General features: G+C 39.9%; 2 protein-coding genes across 6 annotated transcripts in view; one reads left to right on the plus strand and one right to left on the minus strand.

Annotated features, from left to right (window-relative positions):
* Window positions 1-335: 335 nt before the first annotated feature.
* LOC131460022 (PWWP domain-containing DNA repair factor 3A-like) lies at window positions 336-7863 on the minus strand. 2 transcript variants are annotated; one of them, XM_058630256.1, is made up of 15 exons: window positions 7589-7863; window positions 7408-7501; window positions 5563-5630; window positions 5142-5443; window positions 4803-5037; window positions 4231-4374; window positions 4066-4136; window positions 3886-3962; window positions 3188-3248; window positions 3014-3089; window positions 2878-2928; window positions 2545-2789; window positions 1706-1927; window positions 1462-1550; window positions 336-1359 (listed from the first exon to the last, which is right to left on the minus strand). In XM_058630256.1, the coding sequence occupies exons 3-15, from the start codon at window positions 5567-5569 to the stop codon at window positions 1266-1268; spliced, it is 1674 nt and encodes a 557-aa protein (XP_058486239.1). In that variant the 5' UTR covers window positions 5570-5630; window positions 7408-7501; window positions 7589-7863; the 3' UTR covers window positions 336-1265. The 2 variants fall into 2 exon arrangements, with proteins under 2 accessions (XP_058486239.1, XP_058486238.1); XM_058630255.1 differs by having other exon boundaries at window positions 7408-7862.
* Window positions 7864-11072: 3209 nt separating this feature from the next.
* The window catches only part of kif26ba (kinesin family member 26Ba), an 84509-nt gene continuing 75759 nt past the window's right edge, over window positions 11073-19822 (plus strand). For all 4 annotated transcript variants that reach the window (XM_058629790.1, XM_058629793.1, XM_058629791.1 and 1 more), the window contains exons 1-2: window positions 11073-11723; window positions 13134-13526. In XM_058629790.1, coding sequence (XP_058485773.1) covers window positions 11664-11723; window positions 13134-13526 — 453 coding nt within the window. In that variant the 5' untranslated portion in view covers window positions 11073-11663. The remainder of the gene's footprint in view (window positions 11724-13133; window positions 13527-19822) is intronic.

Genomic DNA, 19822 nt, shown 5'->3' on the forward strand with positions numbered 1-19822 from the left:
CATTAGTTAAAATCACTTTTTATAATGTTACTTAATTAAAAGTCTTAAAGTGTATAATATTTACTGTATTTAAGTATCAAAAATATTTTTTGATATAACATGTACTTGTTTTAGAAGCAAAAGTAAAAGTATTCAATAAGTGAGGAGTTAGAATTGCCATGGTAGTTCAGTGGTAGGGTGAGTTGTCTTTCAACTAGAGGCTTGTGGGTTCAATGCCTGGCCCTGCTAGTCCATATGTGTCCTTTAGCAAGACTATTAATCCCATGTTGCAGCATGTGAATGATGAAACTATGAAGCACGTGAAGACTAAAAAAAAACTCCATATAAATACAGACTGTTCTGATTTTATTTGGTAGTATCAAGAAACAAAGATAGAGGAAACGTAGTGGAGTAAAAGTTGCAAGAAATATTTTAACATAGTGAAGAATTCTAGATGAGCCTAAGTTGTTTGGTTTAATTTTGGCGTTGACAATTGCAAATGTAATGCACATTTGCACATCAGTTATGAAGTTTAAAAACCAAAATCATGAAAGTGGTTGCAAACGTGTTTAAATCAAGTTCAGTATCACCACACTTAGTACTTCACTTTGAAAACAAAACTAAAAAAACTAAACCACTTCTGTGATTTAACTGCCCTTTAATGTAACAACAAACACAACAAGAGTGACACTGGTTTGGTGTAAATAACACAACTATAATTAATACAATTTATAGCGTTACATCGGTATCAAGAAAAGTCCAGCACATTTTATTTTATTATATTATTGTTGTTACATTGACACTTTACCACCCGACATGGCTGACAACAGTGAAACCAGCAACATCACTTTTCAATGTGTAAATTTCTCGATATGCAAATGAAGTCTGAGTAATGAAAAGTATACAAGAAGAGTTTGCACAGTTTGAAGGAGATGCTTGAACATTTTCACGAATGGACATACTGAGCATGGTTTCCAAGTTCGTGATGGAACATAACAATTTTCATGAAACTGAGGTGTGTTTAATTTGGCAGAACTGTCAGTCAAGGCTGGTAATTGCAGGATAACCCATGGTACTACACACGTTATCCTGCAATATCCTACGAGCCTGGACAATGATATATGGCAGTGTGAATATTTTTGTGATTAAATGTTGATGATTATCATGCTGATATTTCAATAGCCATCTTCTGGATTCACACTGCCATTACTGCTACGTAAGAAAAACAGACCATACAAAAATAAATTGAAGTTTCTGCTTTACCAAGCTCTAATGCTTCAACAGCTCTAACTGAGAGTCTCAGGGGAAAATGAAAATGTAGTCTTTTGATGTCTTTTCCTCATCTGCCGCACAATCATCTCGTCCAACTCCTGTCTTTCCCTGAAAAAAAAACCAAAAAAAAAACGACCCATCATATTATTCTATGCAATTAAAAAAAAAAGTTGAATTTTGAGTGGATGTTAATAATCGTTAAACTCTTACCTGTTGCTTAAACATCGTCCTTTCAGGTACTTTTCCTCTGCCTTTTTCACCGAGACATTATCAACCCCAGCAATAGCATAGATGATGGCCTGGACAGAAAGACACATCCATTCATTCCCTACCACTTCATCCTCCACACAACAAATATACTTCATAAAACGGAGAACATATAAGGAAAGACACAAAAAGCTGCTGTAATAGACAAAAGTAACTGAAGTGAGTGCTGACGAAAGCTTCAGCGCACCTCAGGAAGAAGCACATCCAGGACAAAGGGGACTCGGTCAGTGAATACCACCTCAGCTAGGCAATGAGTGCTGGCGATCTCCATGGCGTACAGATCGTTTAGGTACCAGTATACCTGGTCTAACTGATCCTCATCTTCCAGGTACGTGTTCACCACGCGTCTCCGATTGCTCCCCAGAAAGAAGCGAAGCCATCTGGACTGCTGCTGTCCACGGAGAACAGCCTGTAACAGGAAGAACATGGTAAAGGGTGAGTAATTTGGGAGAGATGGAATTTGGATGCACTCTTACTATTCAAATGCACTTGAGTGAATAAATTATAAGTACCAGGAAAAAAGAATTTGTTCACTGATATCTTACTGGAATATTTTTTTTTAACATTTTAAAATCTGTATTTTAAATAGTCAGAAGAGGGCAACTCCATTAGTTGTATGCAAGCATATAAGAACAATTATTTTATAACATTTGTACAGCATTTTCTTGAGGTGTTTATGCTCTCAATCACTAGTTTAAGACCTTTTTCAATACATTTTGTTCTTGATGCACAAACCCACCACAAATGGTATGGTGCGACGGGTTATGTTGACCTTTGACAACCATTTACCCCGATTAAATGCAGTACATACATTGTGAAAATTTGTTTATGCATCCATGAAGCTGCACACTGTCCATTTCAACTTCACTAATATGTAAATAAATGCACAGTATACAAACATGCATGAAAAAATGAGGCACACAAAATTGTGCTTGAGACCTTACCAATGCGAATTTTGAGTAAACATTTTGTGAAATCATTTATGTCATCCAAAATCTACATGAGCAACATGTTAATCAATCGTACCAGAAGGCGTTCCTCCACCTTGTGCTGCTTGACAATGAAATCTACAAGTTTTAGAGTAGCACGGTTGTGGACAGATTGAGTCCGGTCCGGCAGCAGCCGTTTTGAACAACAGGTGACGTTCTCCAGCTGTTCACTGGAGTCATCGTCAAGAGCATCGTCATCACATGAATCCACCAGCATCGAATCGCTGGAGATTGTGAGTCTCTCCGAGGATTCCTGTGGGTACATTCTCCTCACAGGATAGCCTGAAACAATTCAAAATGCACTGTGAGAACCAAGCAGGGCCACAGTTGAACTCAAGCTGTATTTTCTGTGAATGTCAATTTAACTTACTTATGTCATGAGCAAAGTACTCGATGAAAGAGCCAGAAAATGAGCCACATGCTGCAAAGATAAAACATAAGCCTAAAGCAAATAATGCGCTTGTGTAAGAACAACACATTTACAGTCTGCAACAGACAATACTTACCAATCCGTATTGTGTAGTCCTTTATAAGGTCTATGGACCACTTAATTGCTGCGTCATACTTTTCTTTGGCTCTACACTGTGTTGAAAGCAACATGAAGGACAGAGATAGTTTGGTACTGTGTAAGGAAAATATTGTTATCAGAAAAGAAACTTAACAGTTTGAGAAGTTCTTACCACCAGCTCATCAGCTTCTTTGCAGTCAAAAGGCTTTAGAGTTTTCAGACCTACAGAAAACCTTAAAGAAACAAACACAACAACAAAGTCAAGCTTTAAATATTTGATACCTATATATTTGATACTGTGTTTGACCATCTCGATCAGTCTATATCTTCCATACAAATTTTTTTCTTTAGGTCAATACATGATAGTTTAAGGGGATTCTTAGTTTTCTATTTCATTTATTTTATTTTGTACATAGATTATTTCCACAACCAGACAAAGAAAAAATATGTATGTTAACTGTGTGGTTCTATGGAATTTTAGTTCAGGGTTTGAAGCACGCATCGGAGCTTCAGTTTCGCACTGCCATCACTAGCTATAAACCGTCATCTGCAACTTGGAACATCAAAAAGAATATTTTCATGTGTTGTTGATTTGAGAAGGGCTTGGATATATGTGGATGAAAACACCCTGGATGTAAGGCAAGTGGAAATAAATGTGCAACACATTTACATGAGTCTCCCCTGCCGTGATGATTGAGGAATAGAAACAAAGTTTAAGTTCGCCACTACACCAAACATTTCATTTAACAGATCTCAGTGTCTTTGCTTATGCTACAACCGGTTAAATGGGTCATAATAAGGTAATTTTAATGCTTAGAGCAGAAGTATTATTTCACAAAGCAGGAAGAGAAAAAATATTTTATTTCTTACCCTTTCTTTTGGTGAATCATTAGGTCATCAATGAATATTACGCTGGCCTTTCTATGCTTACGTTTCATACTTTTTACCTGCAGAGTAAACATTTTAAATCATGAGCTTCTCTGATGTGAGGCTTTGTTTTCTGTTATGTTATGTTCTTACCAAACTACCAACAAAGGTTTTTAAACTCACCAATGCAGGCCAGAACGGATAATTTCTTATTTTGTGCCACACAAATGCTCCTTCTGTAATGGACGGGGGCTCTGAAATGCAACAACATGTATGTAAACATAATCCAGTCTATACTGATTGCTAATAAAAGGTTATATGCCATTCACCATCTGAATTCTCTCTCACTTTTGTTCATCTCCATCAAGAAACTAGGCAGATCTTCCTCCGGTTCCTCCTCAGTTTCCGGTTCTTCCTGGAAAGACCAAGACGGCAGCCGTTCCTCGTAAGGACTCAGCTGTATCGACAGATCTGAAGACAGCAATAACTCATCTGTTTGTGGGGCAGAAGAAGAATAGGGACAGCAACAATACAGAATAATTAGAGGGGATCATTTTATTTATTCACCTGGATTACAAATGTGATGTTGCATCCGCAGTAGTTGGTAAAATAGCAAAAAATAACTACACACAGCACAAAATAATTAGTGACAGATAGGATTATTCATATCCAGTGTTTTACATAGATACAGGCAACTGCACTCTGTGCTCGCCCTGTGCTGAGAAGCAGCTTGGGACACCTTGTGTGTGAAAGGTGGCTGTGACTGATAACAAAAAAAAAACCAGAAAACTTAACATAAGGTTTACCTCATAATCTATGAGGTATGACACTCACTGTTTTTGTCAATGGAAAGGGCCATCGAACAGCAAGGTAGAAGGATGAAAATGCATGAGATAGACAGGAGGTTTTGGTAGTACTACCTTCTTCTGCTGCATCAGGCTTTAGTTCAAATCTTGGTCTTGAGCGTTGAGTGGTATCCCCCTGTAAAGTCTGTCTCTCATTCTGGCACTTGATTTGTGGTTCTCTAGTTTTACTAGAGGTTTGTTTTTGCTCCTTCTGGCCCCTGGTTCGGAGTTGTCTTGGCTGTGAATCAGAACGCCTCCTGCGTTTGCGAATAGACTTTGATTTGCAGCGTTGTGAATCTGCGTCCGATGCCTACAAGAGAACAGTTAAATAATTAATGAAAAAAAATCTTGGGCTCAGAAAGAAGAATCAATATTCATGAGTAAAGATGATCAATCAATTAAATGGGTGAAGACCTCGGTGTATTCTAGCTCCGCCTGTTTTGCTCCTGTTGGGGACTTGGAGATGCTCGTCAGGCTGTCAGTGAGGCTGCTTTGCACTGGTGAGGAGGTCCAGCTGAAATCTTGTCTCAGTCCGGTTCGTCTTGTGCATCTTTGAGGAGTGCTTGGTGAGGAACAGTCCGACGACAGGTGGATGATTGAAACGTCACTGCTTAACATGGCATTTAATTCCTCTGTGTCTGCAGATGAAACGGTGTTTGAAGTGGCATTTACTGCTGTTGTTTTACGTTTCCTTTTCCGTGTTTTTGAAGGTCCCCCTGAAAGATGATATTTATAATGACACATGATCCTCAGTGTTTAGGATCCTTTTTAGGATTGAACAACTTATTTTTTCAATTTTGATTTGATCCAGTTTATTGTGCACATGTTGACTTACCTTTCATTGTTGGTGTTTTCCACTCTTAGGAGGCTTCTTTCTGGTTCTATAATGGTTATTTAATGTACCTGGAAAAGAAAAATTAAAAAAAGATGACGCAAAGCCTTTAAAAGATCAAAGGAAGCTATCACAGGCGCTCAGCAGTCTGCTTACAGAGCAAAGGCATGCTAAAAAGCTGCCCTCTGGTTTACAGGTGTTTAATGACTTGTTCTACAGATACAAGAATTACAGGTCCCGAAACTTGGTGGGAAGTTGTTATAGACCAAGATGGACAAAAAAGTAGACCGTAAGCATGGCCTCAACTCAACAGGAAGTTGGTCATTTTAAATTTTGGTGTCCATGTAAATGAGCTAGACACATCAAAAGGCAAAAAGTGAGGTCAGGAATTGCTGCACTCCCCCAACTTGCATGGGGACGCGAGGGCCATATCATGACTGTGTGCAGTCCTAGTTTATTCTGTCCTTTGTTGTTTGCCATACTGTTAATTGTTCTACAGCTTTTGTAGCCCAATAACATTTCCATGTAGAAAAAGTGCATTTGTGTTTTCTCTGGTTAGGCTAATTTAGATTTGAAAACCACTGGCAACATGTCACCAAAACTCCAGAGAAATACTGTAATTTAAATCCACAATAAAAATACAATGAGTTAATAATGATTTCAGACTTTGGAGACTACAAACTCCAACAATACTCACATAGATCAGTTAAGATATAGTGGAATAAGCCCTAAGGATTACAGCTTTAATGTATTTTAGGATGCTACACCACTTTCTTGTCCCTGCTGATTATCCCATTTTGCCTTTTTAGGGATGCATGAATTAGCCACCTGCAATGTTTCCTGGAAGAAAATATGTTTCCTTTGGCTGCAACAATGTTCCACAACTCCAGAGAAAGTAGTTTTCTTTGGGGGGGTAACAATGGGTCAATGCTCCTTGGTGCACAGCCCGGTCAATCATGAATGAAGGGGCACTTCATAAAAATCCTGCCATGGAGATGGTGAGAGACTGTGGCTTGAAGGCTTCTCGAGGTGTAGGACAAAGCTGAAAATGGATTCATCAGAGCAGATGACCAAACTACATCCTGGCTCTTCTGTCTTTCATGAATTAAAAGGGCTTTTTCGAACTTTGCATGACTTCAGCCCTGCCTCAAGAAGTCTGTTTTGAACCATTATTATCTTGCACATTATGATAACTGCATTTTGACATTTTCTGCGTAGGTCACTTGAGGTCACTTCTTCAGTTAGTGACATACGACATCGGGGACAACAGAACTATTTAAACTGCTGTCTTTGAACGTTTGAACATAAAAGCAACCCAATACTCACTGTTTTCTACTGCCAGTAGAAAAACAAAATGGAACCTTTCTTCTTAACTCATCATTTCAACTGTTAAGGTATAACTATTTGCTTTAGATTCCAAACATTTGCTTAGGTAATCTTACTATGACTATTTTTTCTGCATTCAGCTGATTGTATGGCAAAATAATAGGGATGACCACAGCAGCAACTTGGGATTGTAGCTAACTGGGATTTAGGTCAGGTTATCATCTTAACAGGACCTTGTCATATAAAATGAAGTGTGCTTTTATGGCAAGTCAGCAAATGGAAATTGTATATGGAATAGCAAGGCTACAAAATAAGATTAGATAAACAAATAAATACGTCAGTGTGCACTGCAGCCAGTTTGCTAACATGACTCCACACGTTTTCTAACTGGTCATTTTAAGACGTGCAATTCACAAGCACCTAGAACGGCCAATGTTCGCCGTCGTACGTGGTTTCGAAGTCTTAAAATGACCAGTAAGAAAACATGTGACGGGGTTTCAGCGCGATCAACAGGCCACTTACCTTAAAACGTTTGCATTAGCTTCCTACTCCAGCTCACTCCAACGCGTCGCTCGTCAAAGTGCATTAACACCACAATAAAGTCCGTTAACCTTCCCTGTCTCCACAGAGAGAAAAATGGTAATAATAATGCAAAAGTTTGCGCCAGTTTCTGCAAACCATATCATAAACAACAATTCTCCACCTTCTTCCTCTTCTTCGTCTTTCTTCTTCTACGTCTTAAATGGCGGTAGGCAAAAAAACGTAACGGTGTCAGAAAGTCGTTGAATCAGTCGCAAATGGACTTTTCTCAAGAAAGCAATTGGTCTTTTATATTTGTTGAATAAATCTACACGTCCAGTCTTTAGTTATTCGGTGACTTTTAGTTAACTAAGACCTGGATGACTGAGAAACTACACAGACAACGTTTTGGTACGTTACCGCCACCAATCGTTTGGAGTCTGGATCACAGTTGCTTTAATCTTCTTCTATGGCATATAATTAACCAGTTTTTTTTACCTGGTTAAATAAAGGAAAATAAACCAGGTTAAAAAAAACGAATTGAGATTTAAAAGCTCTTTTTCAAGAGTGACCTGGCCAAGGCGGCAGCACAAACACAGAATGTTACTCCAAACACACAAGACACAAGTCAAATATGATCACACACTGCAGGAAAACAAGAGTGGGACCTAATGAGCTTATTTCTCTGTCTTTTATGATTGTCTTGAATTCCCCCAGAGCTAAGAGATATATCAATTTCAAGTCCTTCTGCACAGCCTTCCAGGTAGACAGGGCAGAAAACTTAAAAGCCTTTTTGCCCAGTTCAGTTTTGACTCTCTGGACCTGCATCTGTATGATGTCCATAGAACCCAGGCCATATCTATGTGGTTGCTACACATGTGTAAACACAAATATGTAGGCAAACGTCCAAGAATGGATTTATAAATAAAATGAATTAATATTAAATCGGTTTATCAAAGGCAAAACCTCGACTTTGATTGTGCTTTGAGCCATCTATGGAAATTGCAATTTGATGTTTTACCCCCTTGCTCTCCCATACTCCTCCCATTCTTAAATAAAAAAAAAATCCATTGCCACCTGGTTTTGAAAAACAAAACAAAACAATTGCCATAACAAAAAGAAAAGCAATAAAAAGGTCAGGGAAATATTTTGGCATTAAATTGGTTGTGGATTTAAAAGTGTTTCCCAGTATGGACAATTTTGCATGTCAAGGCCAACTATGATCACTTAAGATGCAGAAATTCACAGGAGTGCTTATAGTTTTAATATATTAAATAAAGACCTTTGTCTACCATGACTACCATACCATTGTTTTTTCTGTATGACCTAATTACTACATTATTAGTGCCATCATTACCCCACCAGTCATACAGATGCTGCCTAACTCAGCAAATAGCTCAAACCACCAGAGGGCACTGTGTTACCACATTTATTTACCAGTGCTACCTGAGAATATGCTCTGTCTGAGCACACAGAATTGATAATGTGCATAGTTTGTGCATCCTTGCATGTCAACATGCTCTAAACTGCAAGGTAGCACACAAAGGAACTCAAGCAGTAAGTCAGTCGACATGCAGAATAACATTTGCTTTAGATTCATTTAGACCCTGTTTCAGTAAAATAGATGATAGCCTCTATTCCACATTTCTATGGTCTGGCACTGGTGCAGTGTTTATGATTTCACTGAGATATCAGTAGAATGTGCCCTCACAGTGTCAGCGGAAGATAAAAGGAGTTTTATTTAAAGCTGAGTGTATTTTCGGTTTCTGAAGTCTGTCTGTTTGATACAACTTGTGTTTTTAATTTATCTAATCTTTATTTAGTCACTTTGTCTCATTTAGATAAAAGCCATCTTTTAATTAAAACAAAAACACATTACACTACGACACATTAAAAAAAGAAAAAGAAAAAAAAACTCAACAATCATTAAACACATCAGGTGTAACATTTTAAAATATCGGGGATGTAACACCAGAGACTGAGCACACTTTGGAGTTCATTCCATTTACACAGGGCATAGGAGGATAATCATCCAATGATTCTGTATGTGAAGCCCATGTGAGGTCCATAAAAGGTCCTCTCCTCCATGATCATCAGTCTTTTCTTTGACACATCCATAGCACACAGCAGGTGTAAATTACAGAAATCCAGAGGTGCAAGCACCGCAACAACTTTTGGAGCCCTCACACGATCGTGTCATTTCTGGCTTGTTCACACTTGCGCCAAACTCATGGCAGGGATGAATGTCCATCACATTCAAGCCACTGCCAAATGACTACACACAGACATTGGGTCTATCACCTCCACATGACTCTGTATTCTGTCTGTGAACGTTCTAAGTCATCCAGGTCAAAGTCTTCTTGCTTGAGTTGAGTGGAAAATGTTTCACCTCTCAATGCAGGTTTCAGCATTGTTCAACTTAATGACTCCCTGAGCAGGTTTCAGCCTCAGAGATTAAATAACTGTTTTTTTCCCAGAACTGAAGAAGCCTCTTGGACGAGAGGTGAAACATCTTTAACTCAACTAAAGCAAGTCCAGTCACCTACAGCGAACTACAGAAGATTGCTGTGTTTCATTCTTAGGTCATCCATGGACATGCCCGTGCTGCACACTAAGTTATGAGTTTTGTGTAAACACTAATGAGGTAAGGTGGAAGCACAACAGCTATTACAGCTCCAGTGAAGCATGACAGCTGCAACAGGTTAGAGTATGACTGAAAATGCGATACCCCCCCTTGCCCTGGGCCCCCAAAGTCTCTTGATGTGTCCCTGTTTGTCATTAGATAATGATTCCACTGTGCTGTGAGTTCATCTGCAGATGCTGCTTCAGAACTTAAGTCCTAACTCACATATTAATGCCACTCTATAATGGGGTAAATTTATTTGGGTAATGATTTGGATTTTTAGGTCATGCTTTAGTTCAATATTCACTGTGTAACAGATTTAGAACACGATGGAGCATTACAACTGCTGTATATACTATGATGCCACAGTTCTCAAACTGGGGTATGTGTACCACTGGGGGTACGCAAGCTTCCACCTGTGGTACTTGGTGGAAAATCAAAAATACTGTTCTAGGGAATGTGATCAGCGTGGAGCTGAGGAAGTTTAACAGGAGTGCGTCGAAAATTAAACAATTAACAAATACTAATAATAATAATTATGTAATAAAAATTATAATAACAGTTTCGCTCCATCTACCAAGGTGGTACTTTGTATAAAAAGTTTGAGAACTACATACATACTGCTATAATGCAATAATAAGAACTTTCAATAAAGAAATAAACCAAAATTGATTACTTTCAATAGGAACATGACAGGGTTTGTTTTTAATATAAAAAAAATCTTTGACATTTAAATTGGTAGATGAAACAATTTTAAGTATAAACCCTGAGTCAGTATAGCACACAGCATATTCTTCATATGTGTTTGTGATTTGCTTACTGTGCTGTTTCAAATGCACCTAACTGACTAGAATAATAAAATACTGACAACAAAAGTCGTGTCCGACAGGCTGCAGCAGGTTACCTGCCACTCAGCTGCAACCTCTGGATGTGTGTTATTGGCCTGTAGTGGATGAGGGACAGAAGGCCCCGCCCCTCCTCCAGATGTGCGCTCCTCCGCTCCTCTCTCACTCCACCGCTCGCTTCAGCAGAGTGCGGAGCCGCGGGGAAGTCAACAGGAGTCTCTGGATATACTCACACCTCAAACCTCCAAACAGCGAGGATCTGACTCTACACCACGTTGGAAACGCCGAGAATCAGAGAGGTGCGTGGGGACCTGCCCCGTGTTCCTGCGCGCGTGTGTGTGTGGTTTCACCTGGGCAGCCGGAGAAGCATAGCTGATGGAGCAAAGAGGAGGCATAGCTGAGTGTGGAGCGCTGTTGAGCAGAGAGCCGCGTTCAGCGCACAACACGCGCTGCTGACAGGGAGCGGTCTGCTTTTACGCACGAGCTGGGCGTATTTCTGTCCTGGACTTCACAGGTGATTGAAGGCAACATCATCTGGGATAGAAAAAAAAGGGAAAAAACACCGTTTTGGATTGTATTTTATTTGATGGTTGTCGGTGGCAGAACGGGGATGTAAGTGGTTGAACTCACGTGCGTTTGGAAGACGCGTGAGGCTGGTTCCAGAAGAGCAAATTGCAGGGGCGTGCAGCTAATTGAAGTCGACCCGGTGGATCCTTTTTTGAATGTGACGCAGCAGCAGAGGTTCTTTCTCCTCCTCCTCCTCCTCTTCCTCCCCATCTCTCAACTCCAACATGACTTCACTGTCTGGGACCAAGGAGAGGTCTGTGAGCAGCCGGAGCAGAAAATATGGGGTAGGTTATTCATTCCAAGAGCCGCAGGGTGGTGGACACACAACCCATTCAGTGTTGCAGCACTTCACCTCACCTCACTCACTTTCAGCCTTCTTCTCAGGCTGACATGAAAAAGAAGCATGTCACCTCACACCAGATTTGTCTCATTCGTGTTGACTTTGTGAAGATCACATTTTTTATATATATTTTTTTTACATATTGCTCTTATCTGTGCCACTCTCTTGGTCTAAATCCCCCCAAACATTCAACATGCTTTTTACTTACAAGTTTACGCACATTAGTAAACGGTTAATGTAATATTCAATAGGACGAGACATGCTTTAAGAGTATAAAGAAAGAAATCAAGTAAATAATTGACATTACATTGACTCCTTCATTGTTTAAGATGATGAATTGGTCTGCACCGAACAGAGAAGCGACTGAGGAGAAGCTCCGCCAACAGCTCCAATGTGATACTGGTGGATTTGAAACTGAGTTAAGACATTTACAAAAGTACTAATGTGAAGTTGGTCGATCTCAGTCATACTCATTAGTGTTAAATTATAACACAGGGTTGGTTTGGAGTTAACTGAGCACTTCCACTCCTGCCTCATTATAGCTCATGTAAGGCTTTACAGTAGCAGTAGTGCTCAACCTCAATAGCCAACACCACATCAATGGGTCTCTCCTCTCTGTCTGGGTTTACTCAGCCACCAAAGATCTAATTTCCAGCTCGTTGTGGCTCATTTGATGTTCCCATGCAGTCTTCTGTGAGTGGGGGGGAAATAACACCTGTGTGTATGCACCGAGTCTGACTTAATCCTATTTACTTAATACAAGCGTCCAATATGTTGACTGCTTTAACATTGCTGCTTCTTGCTTGTGGGTTTTAAATTGAAAGACCATTTGATTTAATGGAAGTTTAGTCTCCTCGTGTACCGAGTGGCTGCACACTGCCTGTGTGTGATGACTGCATGATGTGTGCTGTGAGTCAGGTTGATGTATTTCAACCAGGATGATTTGTGTTTGATTCTCTTTCTCAGGCTTTTCAGGTCCTCACATTGTGCTCTACAAGGGCTGGACAATCAATTTCAAATCTCAGGTTGAAAAGAAGGCAATTGGCAAAGGCTTCAATTTAATCTTTCTATTTTTTTTTTACTGTTTTCATCATTGAGGTAAAACTGTACGTTTTACCTCACATGTCTCTGCTTAACACTTGATTTTAACATAACATTACAATGTATTGGTTCTTTCAACTTTCACACTTTCACAAAAAATAGATATTTATATCTTATATATATATACAACAAAATTCACATTCATGTTCTTTGCGAAAGCCTTAGTAGGAATAGCAATGTCACTGGATTTGCAAAACATGTGGGGAAATGAAGCCACTATTAATAATTTTCTCTTATTGTAAAATCTTCACAGGTACCTGACACGTCACCGACCAAATCTGGCTCCTTCTTTCCTGACACATGGTACAGAAAAGCCTATGAAGAGACCTCCAGGTCCAGCACACGTCCAACCCCAGAGGGGGCCGGCTCCATGCCAAGCTCTACAGGCACCCCATCTCCTGGCTCAGGCATCTCCTCACCAGGTTCCTTCTCTGGATCACCAGGAACCATCTCTCCAGGGATTGGGACAGGATCGCCTGGTTCTCTTGGTGGCTCCCCGGGTTTTGGCACCGGATCACCAGCCTCGGGCAGTGGAAGTTCCCCTGGCAGTGAAAGAGGGATATGGTGTGAGAACTGTAATGCTCGGCTGACGGAGCTGAAAAGACAAGCGCTGAAGCTGCTCATCCCTGGACCGTACTCCAGCAAGGTAAAAAACTACATTGCTTAACTTTTCAGTTTCACGGTGCATATGGACGTGTACATAAAGATCACCTTGAACACAAATGATTTGGTTATGCTCGGCGGCGTAGCCTTCAAAAACAACTTGCCCCCATCATTAACTGTGGCATTGTGATAGTAACATTCAATGATGGTTCCTCAAACTGGGCTCATAATCATACCCTTGCTTACAGAGATGCCGTGTTGTCTGAGGTTATTATTGTCATCAATCATAATGTTGCTGTAATTTGTCCATCATTTGACTCACTGTTGATAAGAGAAGAAACCAAACAACCTCTGGGGAACAGGGATAATCATTGTATCTGAAGCTGTTAATCAATCCCCGATGGAGTGCCAACAACAGAATGATAACCACAGACAAGACTGTTTAGATTTTTGTCATGCAGTTACCCATTTTACTGGATTGATCATATCACCATAATCAATGCCTTTGCTTTATTCTTTATTGCTTTTTTCCCCTTTCGAGGGAATGGCCATGATGGATTACAGGAAGACAGCAGCCATTTAGGAGAGATATTAATTTATATGGATTGCTGCTTTTTTGAAAATGTTGTCTGACAGGTCATTTCTTTTTCCTGTAGTTAGTTCATGTAATCAATTTTAATTTAATCAGTTCAGCGATTCTCAGTTGATTTATGATGGAGCATCGGATCTTGTGCTAAATGAGTTCATTATGTATCAAAGTTTTGAATTTTCTTTATAACATATTTCATAGAAGGCATTGAATGGATAGTTCAGGGGATGCAGCATAGACAGGTGACCAGTCAGACATAGGACTCGGTTTGCTTCAAGTGAACTAAATGCAGGAAGCAGACTACAACGCAAGGCATTGTGGGTAAATAGAACTAAAGTCACTAAAGTGCAGCGTGAAAGCAAACTCGGACCGGCTGAATGTTGCAACCCCCAATTGAACCGAGTCCCCAATCGTGCCGAGTCTGGCGGAGACTATTACGTGTGAAAACGACCTCTGTTCACTCCCTGTGCTCTGAAGCAGCTGGCAGCAGGCAGACAAGCTCAGTGAAAAATGTCTGTGACCAGGGACAAAAGAAAAAAATGTATATTTATATTTGCCTTCAAACAAGGCTCACATAATAAAAATAATATATAATATATATAATATAATATATAATATAATAAAAAATAAATAAATAAATAAATAAGTAAATAAAAAAAATTAAAAATAAAATAAAATAAAATAAAATAAAATAAAATAAAATAAAATAAAATGTCATCATCATTTGTAAACTGCTCACTCTACCACACCAGAGTCCATTGACAAAAACCGCTATTTAAGCTCACAATACACAGGAGCTGTTGATCCACTGCTGCCTCCATCACTGTTTGACTTCACAATCTGAAATCCTTCATTCTGGTTTAGTGCCAAATCACTAACTGATGGAGGCAGAGGTAAACCAACAACTCATGTTCTTTGAGATAAAATTGCCTTTTTTTTTGTCAAATGTAATACACTCTGTATAGCATAAAACTTCACTTATAATCAGCCCTTTAGAAACATATTGAAATCAGTGTGTTTTTTTAAACATGTTGCCTCTGTGTTCGATGATGATTTATGAGTACAGTGGGGTCATGCATAGGGCTTTCATTTAATTGATAACAAATCAGCATTTACTACGCTCTATGGGGTTATTATGGTGCAGAGAGAGAGAGAGAGAGAGAGAGAGGGAGATGTGGAGACAGTGGCGTTTCACGAGCACAAGTTAGGAAGTGCAGGCTTTAATGCAGACTGTGGGTAAACTTCCCAATTAAAACATCATTTGTGAAGTTTGGGTTAAGGATTGGGTTATTCACTGAACATACTATAAACTATGCCATGCTGCTGCTGCTGTATGGAATAAAAATATCTTTGGTTTGTGGATTTTGTGAATGAAAAGACGATTTTTACTAACTTGGCAATAAAATGGAGACTGACACTGATATTTGTCATTGTAGAGTCACAGTTCCCGGAATAAACATGCTCCTGTTATGCATTTGAAAATTTAACTAATTAAGTTTTCCTGCTCAGCTCTTGTTGCCCAGTCGTGGGAATCAACTCACTCGGGATCAATTTGTGGATTCCTGCATGAACAAGTTCTATTACATTTCAATTAGCTCTTTCATGGCACTTTAGAAATACTGTAACTCATTGTTGATTTGCATAAGGCGCATAAATGGGAAAATGAAGACTGAGCACCAAAGTGTGATGGACTGCCTGTGTCATTTCTTGTTTGTTGTTGTTGGCCAATGAGCAGTAACATTGTATTAGTAGTGGTTTGTTTCCTTTAAAGGCGCAACATGCAGCATTCTGCCTCAGAAACATCAGGAAACAAATATTACCTATGTAATGAGCATTCATTATGTTACATGCCTGTTTTCATTGTTGATCGGCTACAGCGGACACGATAGCTGAGTGACATTGACTGTCATGATCGCCTTTTTGTAGGCCTCGTGTCCATGTTCAACTGCGCGACCACTAGTGGCACTCAAGGGTTGCATACTGTACACATAAAGCAAGTTTTCATCCCCAAGAACAGCTTCGCGTAGTCTGGATTTCATGGCTGCTTTCCCTTTTTTTTTACACAGTGACTTCTTCTCCAGACTCTTACAAGAGAGAAATGACCCACAAAGGTGTTTTGTGTCTGGGAAAAGCTGAACTGGTGGCCTTAGAAGCAATGTGACCCAATAATCCTTCGCTTTCACCAAATGTGCCACTGCAGCAGTTTTCTCTCTCTCTCTCTCTCTCTCTCTATCGCTCACTCTGTGTGTGTGTGTGTGTGTGTGTGTGTGTGTGTGTGTGTTGTGGTGTCAGCATGAGGTACCATGTTATTCCAAGGGGACACTGAGACATATGTGACCCCTCACAGCTTGAATAAAACACACATCCACCTACCAGTGTAGATAGATAGACACACACACACACACATGCATACCAGCTTGAACTGTGGAGAACTGTCTTGTGGATAATACATGTGAGGTCATGTCGGGTATTTTGCATGTTTTTTGAGACAGTTTGTTAGATCATTAGACTGTGAAAACACAACACACATGTACACGTGACATTAAATGTCAAAATCCCTTCCCCTTCAAATACTAAATTTGCATTTTGTTAAAAAAAAAGAAAAGAAAATCATGGCGACAATGAAGAAGGTTAGCTTGTGGTTATTTATGAGATCATGGCAATCATGAAAAACAATCATACTCGTGGCCCTTGTAGCAACAATGTGGTGACATTACAGTAGCTGTCCTGCCTCTGCACTGCCCCTAGAGTTCATTTGAATATTGCATCTTGCAGACTAGAATTAGAATCTTATGTCGCTTTTTCCCCTACATAGTCCCGGCATGCCTGGCCTCGGCTCGGTTCGGATCAGCACGGCACAGCTCAACTCTACACGGTTTGGTATGGGTTTCTATTACTATAGTATCTCCTCAACGTGGGCGGAGTCATCATAGCACGGTTGTACTGTTTTACATGCGACACGGGGAAACTTGTCACTTGTAAAGTCGTTGTTTGTACTGAATCATTAGACTCAGTTCATGAAAAAGTTTACTTCAGTACTTCATTTTGACACAGTCACTGAACTGAAATACGGTGGAAGGGATTCCATGTGCCATTTGCGATCACCGCTTTCCTGAGTGCTGTCACTAAATACACCAGACTCCTCTGTTAAATGATGAGATTTAATACACGTTTTTTAGGATTTTAAAGTCTTTTTAACTGATCTACAGTTTGGCATTTGGTTTGATTCTTGTGTCGGACGCCCCGCTCATGATTCTTCCAGTGACGACACTCTGACCAATCAGTGGACGGCAGTTGGACGATGTTGCGTAAAGTATCGGCTCCAGTACCAGATACTATAATAAAAAGGCATGCGCACCGGGACAGGGTAGTGGAAAAGCACCAAATGGACACCGATGTGAGACAGCCATGATGCATACACTTATGTGTAATTCATTTTATTAGTACAAAAGCTCCACTCAAGACCATTTACCTATTAGAGGACGCATAATAATTCTTTATTTACACAGTCATTCTTGATTAGTCTGCTCCCTAGTGGCTGTTAGGAGACATGGCACTGATGTCACTTACATCAGACAAAAGAAATCAGAGTCCCATGTATAGCATGTGTGTGTGTGTGTGTGTGTGTGTTTTTTTCCCGATGCAATTCCACGTTGGTCTTTTGAGGGATTAGAATGAACAGAGGTTTTCACATTTCAGACGCACACATGCACGCAAATCGCATGCTCTCTTGTAACCACAGCACTCTGAAGCACATCTGGCTGCACAGCTGTACCCAGTTAAGGCCTCAGTGCCCACTCTGCTGTTGTGTACATTTGTGTGTCTGTCTGTTTATGTTCATTCATCCTCCTGCGTCCACATACAAGTCATAAATTGAAGGCGGGTGAAGTGTGTTGGGTTGGTCCATTTCAGCCCAGGAAAGTGGGTCAGTGTGTGTGTGTGTGTGTCTGTTTCAGATCAGCTGAAAGAAACTATCCGTGTTTATAAAGTGAAACATACACAGTTCCACATCAGACAAAATAAAACCAAAAAAGGAAATGTTTTTTGACTTCTTACTAGCAGTTTGAGATTTAGAGGGATCTTACATTTGCACTCCTATTTTTGAACATGTTATATGAAGTGTAGAAGACTAATTGCACTTAACATGTTTATATTAGCAAAGCCATTACCGTGTCTGTGAATATGTGGCCGTAAATGAAACAGCTGTCAGCAGATTCGACAGTAAATGGATTTTGATCTTTTACTACACAACCACTAAGACACAATGCTGTGACATTAGACAAGCGAAGCTGTCTACAATCTTGACATGCTGGGGTCATCTATTTATGCATGTTGCTATAAAAGTTGTCAGGTCTCTGTATAACGCAGCCAAGAAAAATCTCTCTCTTTCCCAGTAAGCTGACTTTGTTGTCTGAGGCACTTTTATTTTTATTTTTTTGTCTCACATTAAAGAAGGAACAAGTGACTCTTATGTCCCTAGCAGTGACTGTGTGGTCACTAAAGATACAGCAGGATCTTATGCTTGTAAGGACACAGGTTTTTTTTTCAGACCTCAGAACCTGATAGATACTTAGTCTCTACATTGTTTTGGATACATTCCTTTATTCTGTAAATCTAAGGTCTTTTTTTCCATCAGTTGCTGTCAGCATTAACGTCACAATGAGACGTTAAAGCTAAAATAGACCAAGAGAAAGTCTCCATTCATCTTCCACTGTGAGTTTTTGTCTTTAATGTCCTTGTTACCACACTGTGGCAAACCTTAATTTGTCATCTGCTGCATTTTGGAACTGGCAAAGCTTTTTGTAGCTTCTCTGGCTCCTCATAGGAGGACACACACACACACACACACACACACACAGACACACACAGTGTTCTGTGTGCTGACCATGGCAGCCTACTGGCTAGGGTAGTTAGTCTAATTAAGTGTGTCCACTCTGGGTCAGAGACTATAATGACACTGATAACATTATTAGAGAAAATGTTCTTTCTTCCTTCTCGCGCTCCGCTTCTAAATTCAAACCTTTTTGCGTTTGATGATTTCACAATTTTTTAAGAAAGAGGACTGCGTGTGACAGAGGAACAAGGAGACAATAAAAGGAGACAATAGGATAGAGGAGGAGTCAGAGCAGAGCATGTGCCAACACATCTAATCCATACTGGTTTTGACACCCTGTGAGTTCCTCGTGGTATAGACGTGTAAAATTCAGCAGTGGGGAAAAATCCACAGGGATCTCCATCAATGTAAATTTGTTTCTGCAAGATGTTAAGTAGCACATTCATGCTGCTTCCATCTCATCCCTGTCTCATCCACTATCTGTGTACGCCTGGAGAAGAGGTGAAGTCACTGTTGTGTTTATATTGAGACACACTGGGCCTCGTGGAAATACTCTGGTAGCGAGAAATGGTCCCAAAGAAAATCATTTCCAATCCTTCCACTCTCCTTTAATGTCCGTTTGAGTTTAAAACAGTGGAAGCCCACATGTTTTAAACATTAGATATAATTATGTTCCTGAATCCTCAGTCAATTAAGTGAACCACCTGCTGATCTTGGCTTCTCAGTGATGTTTAAGTAATATCAGGGAGGGCGCTTGTGCTGAGTATCAGCACGGCTGTGATGCAGTCATTAGGTAGTTTTTTATAGACACAACTGTGTAGCGGAGTCATAGTTAAAAGTCCCAGGTGCTGTTATGCTCAATATCAAACATTCCTGTAAATTGTCCAATCAAATTAGACGCTCACAACTGCATCAT

The sequence above is a fragment of the Solea solea genome, chromosome 5, assembly GCF_958295425.1.
Source record: "Solea solea chromosome 5, fSolSol10.1, whole genome shotgun sequence".
Classification (NCBI taxonomy): domain Eukaryota; kingdom Metazoa; phylum Chordata; class Actinopteri; order Pleuronectiformes; family Soleidae; genus Solea; species Solea solea.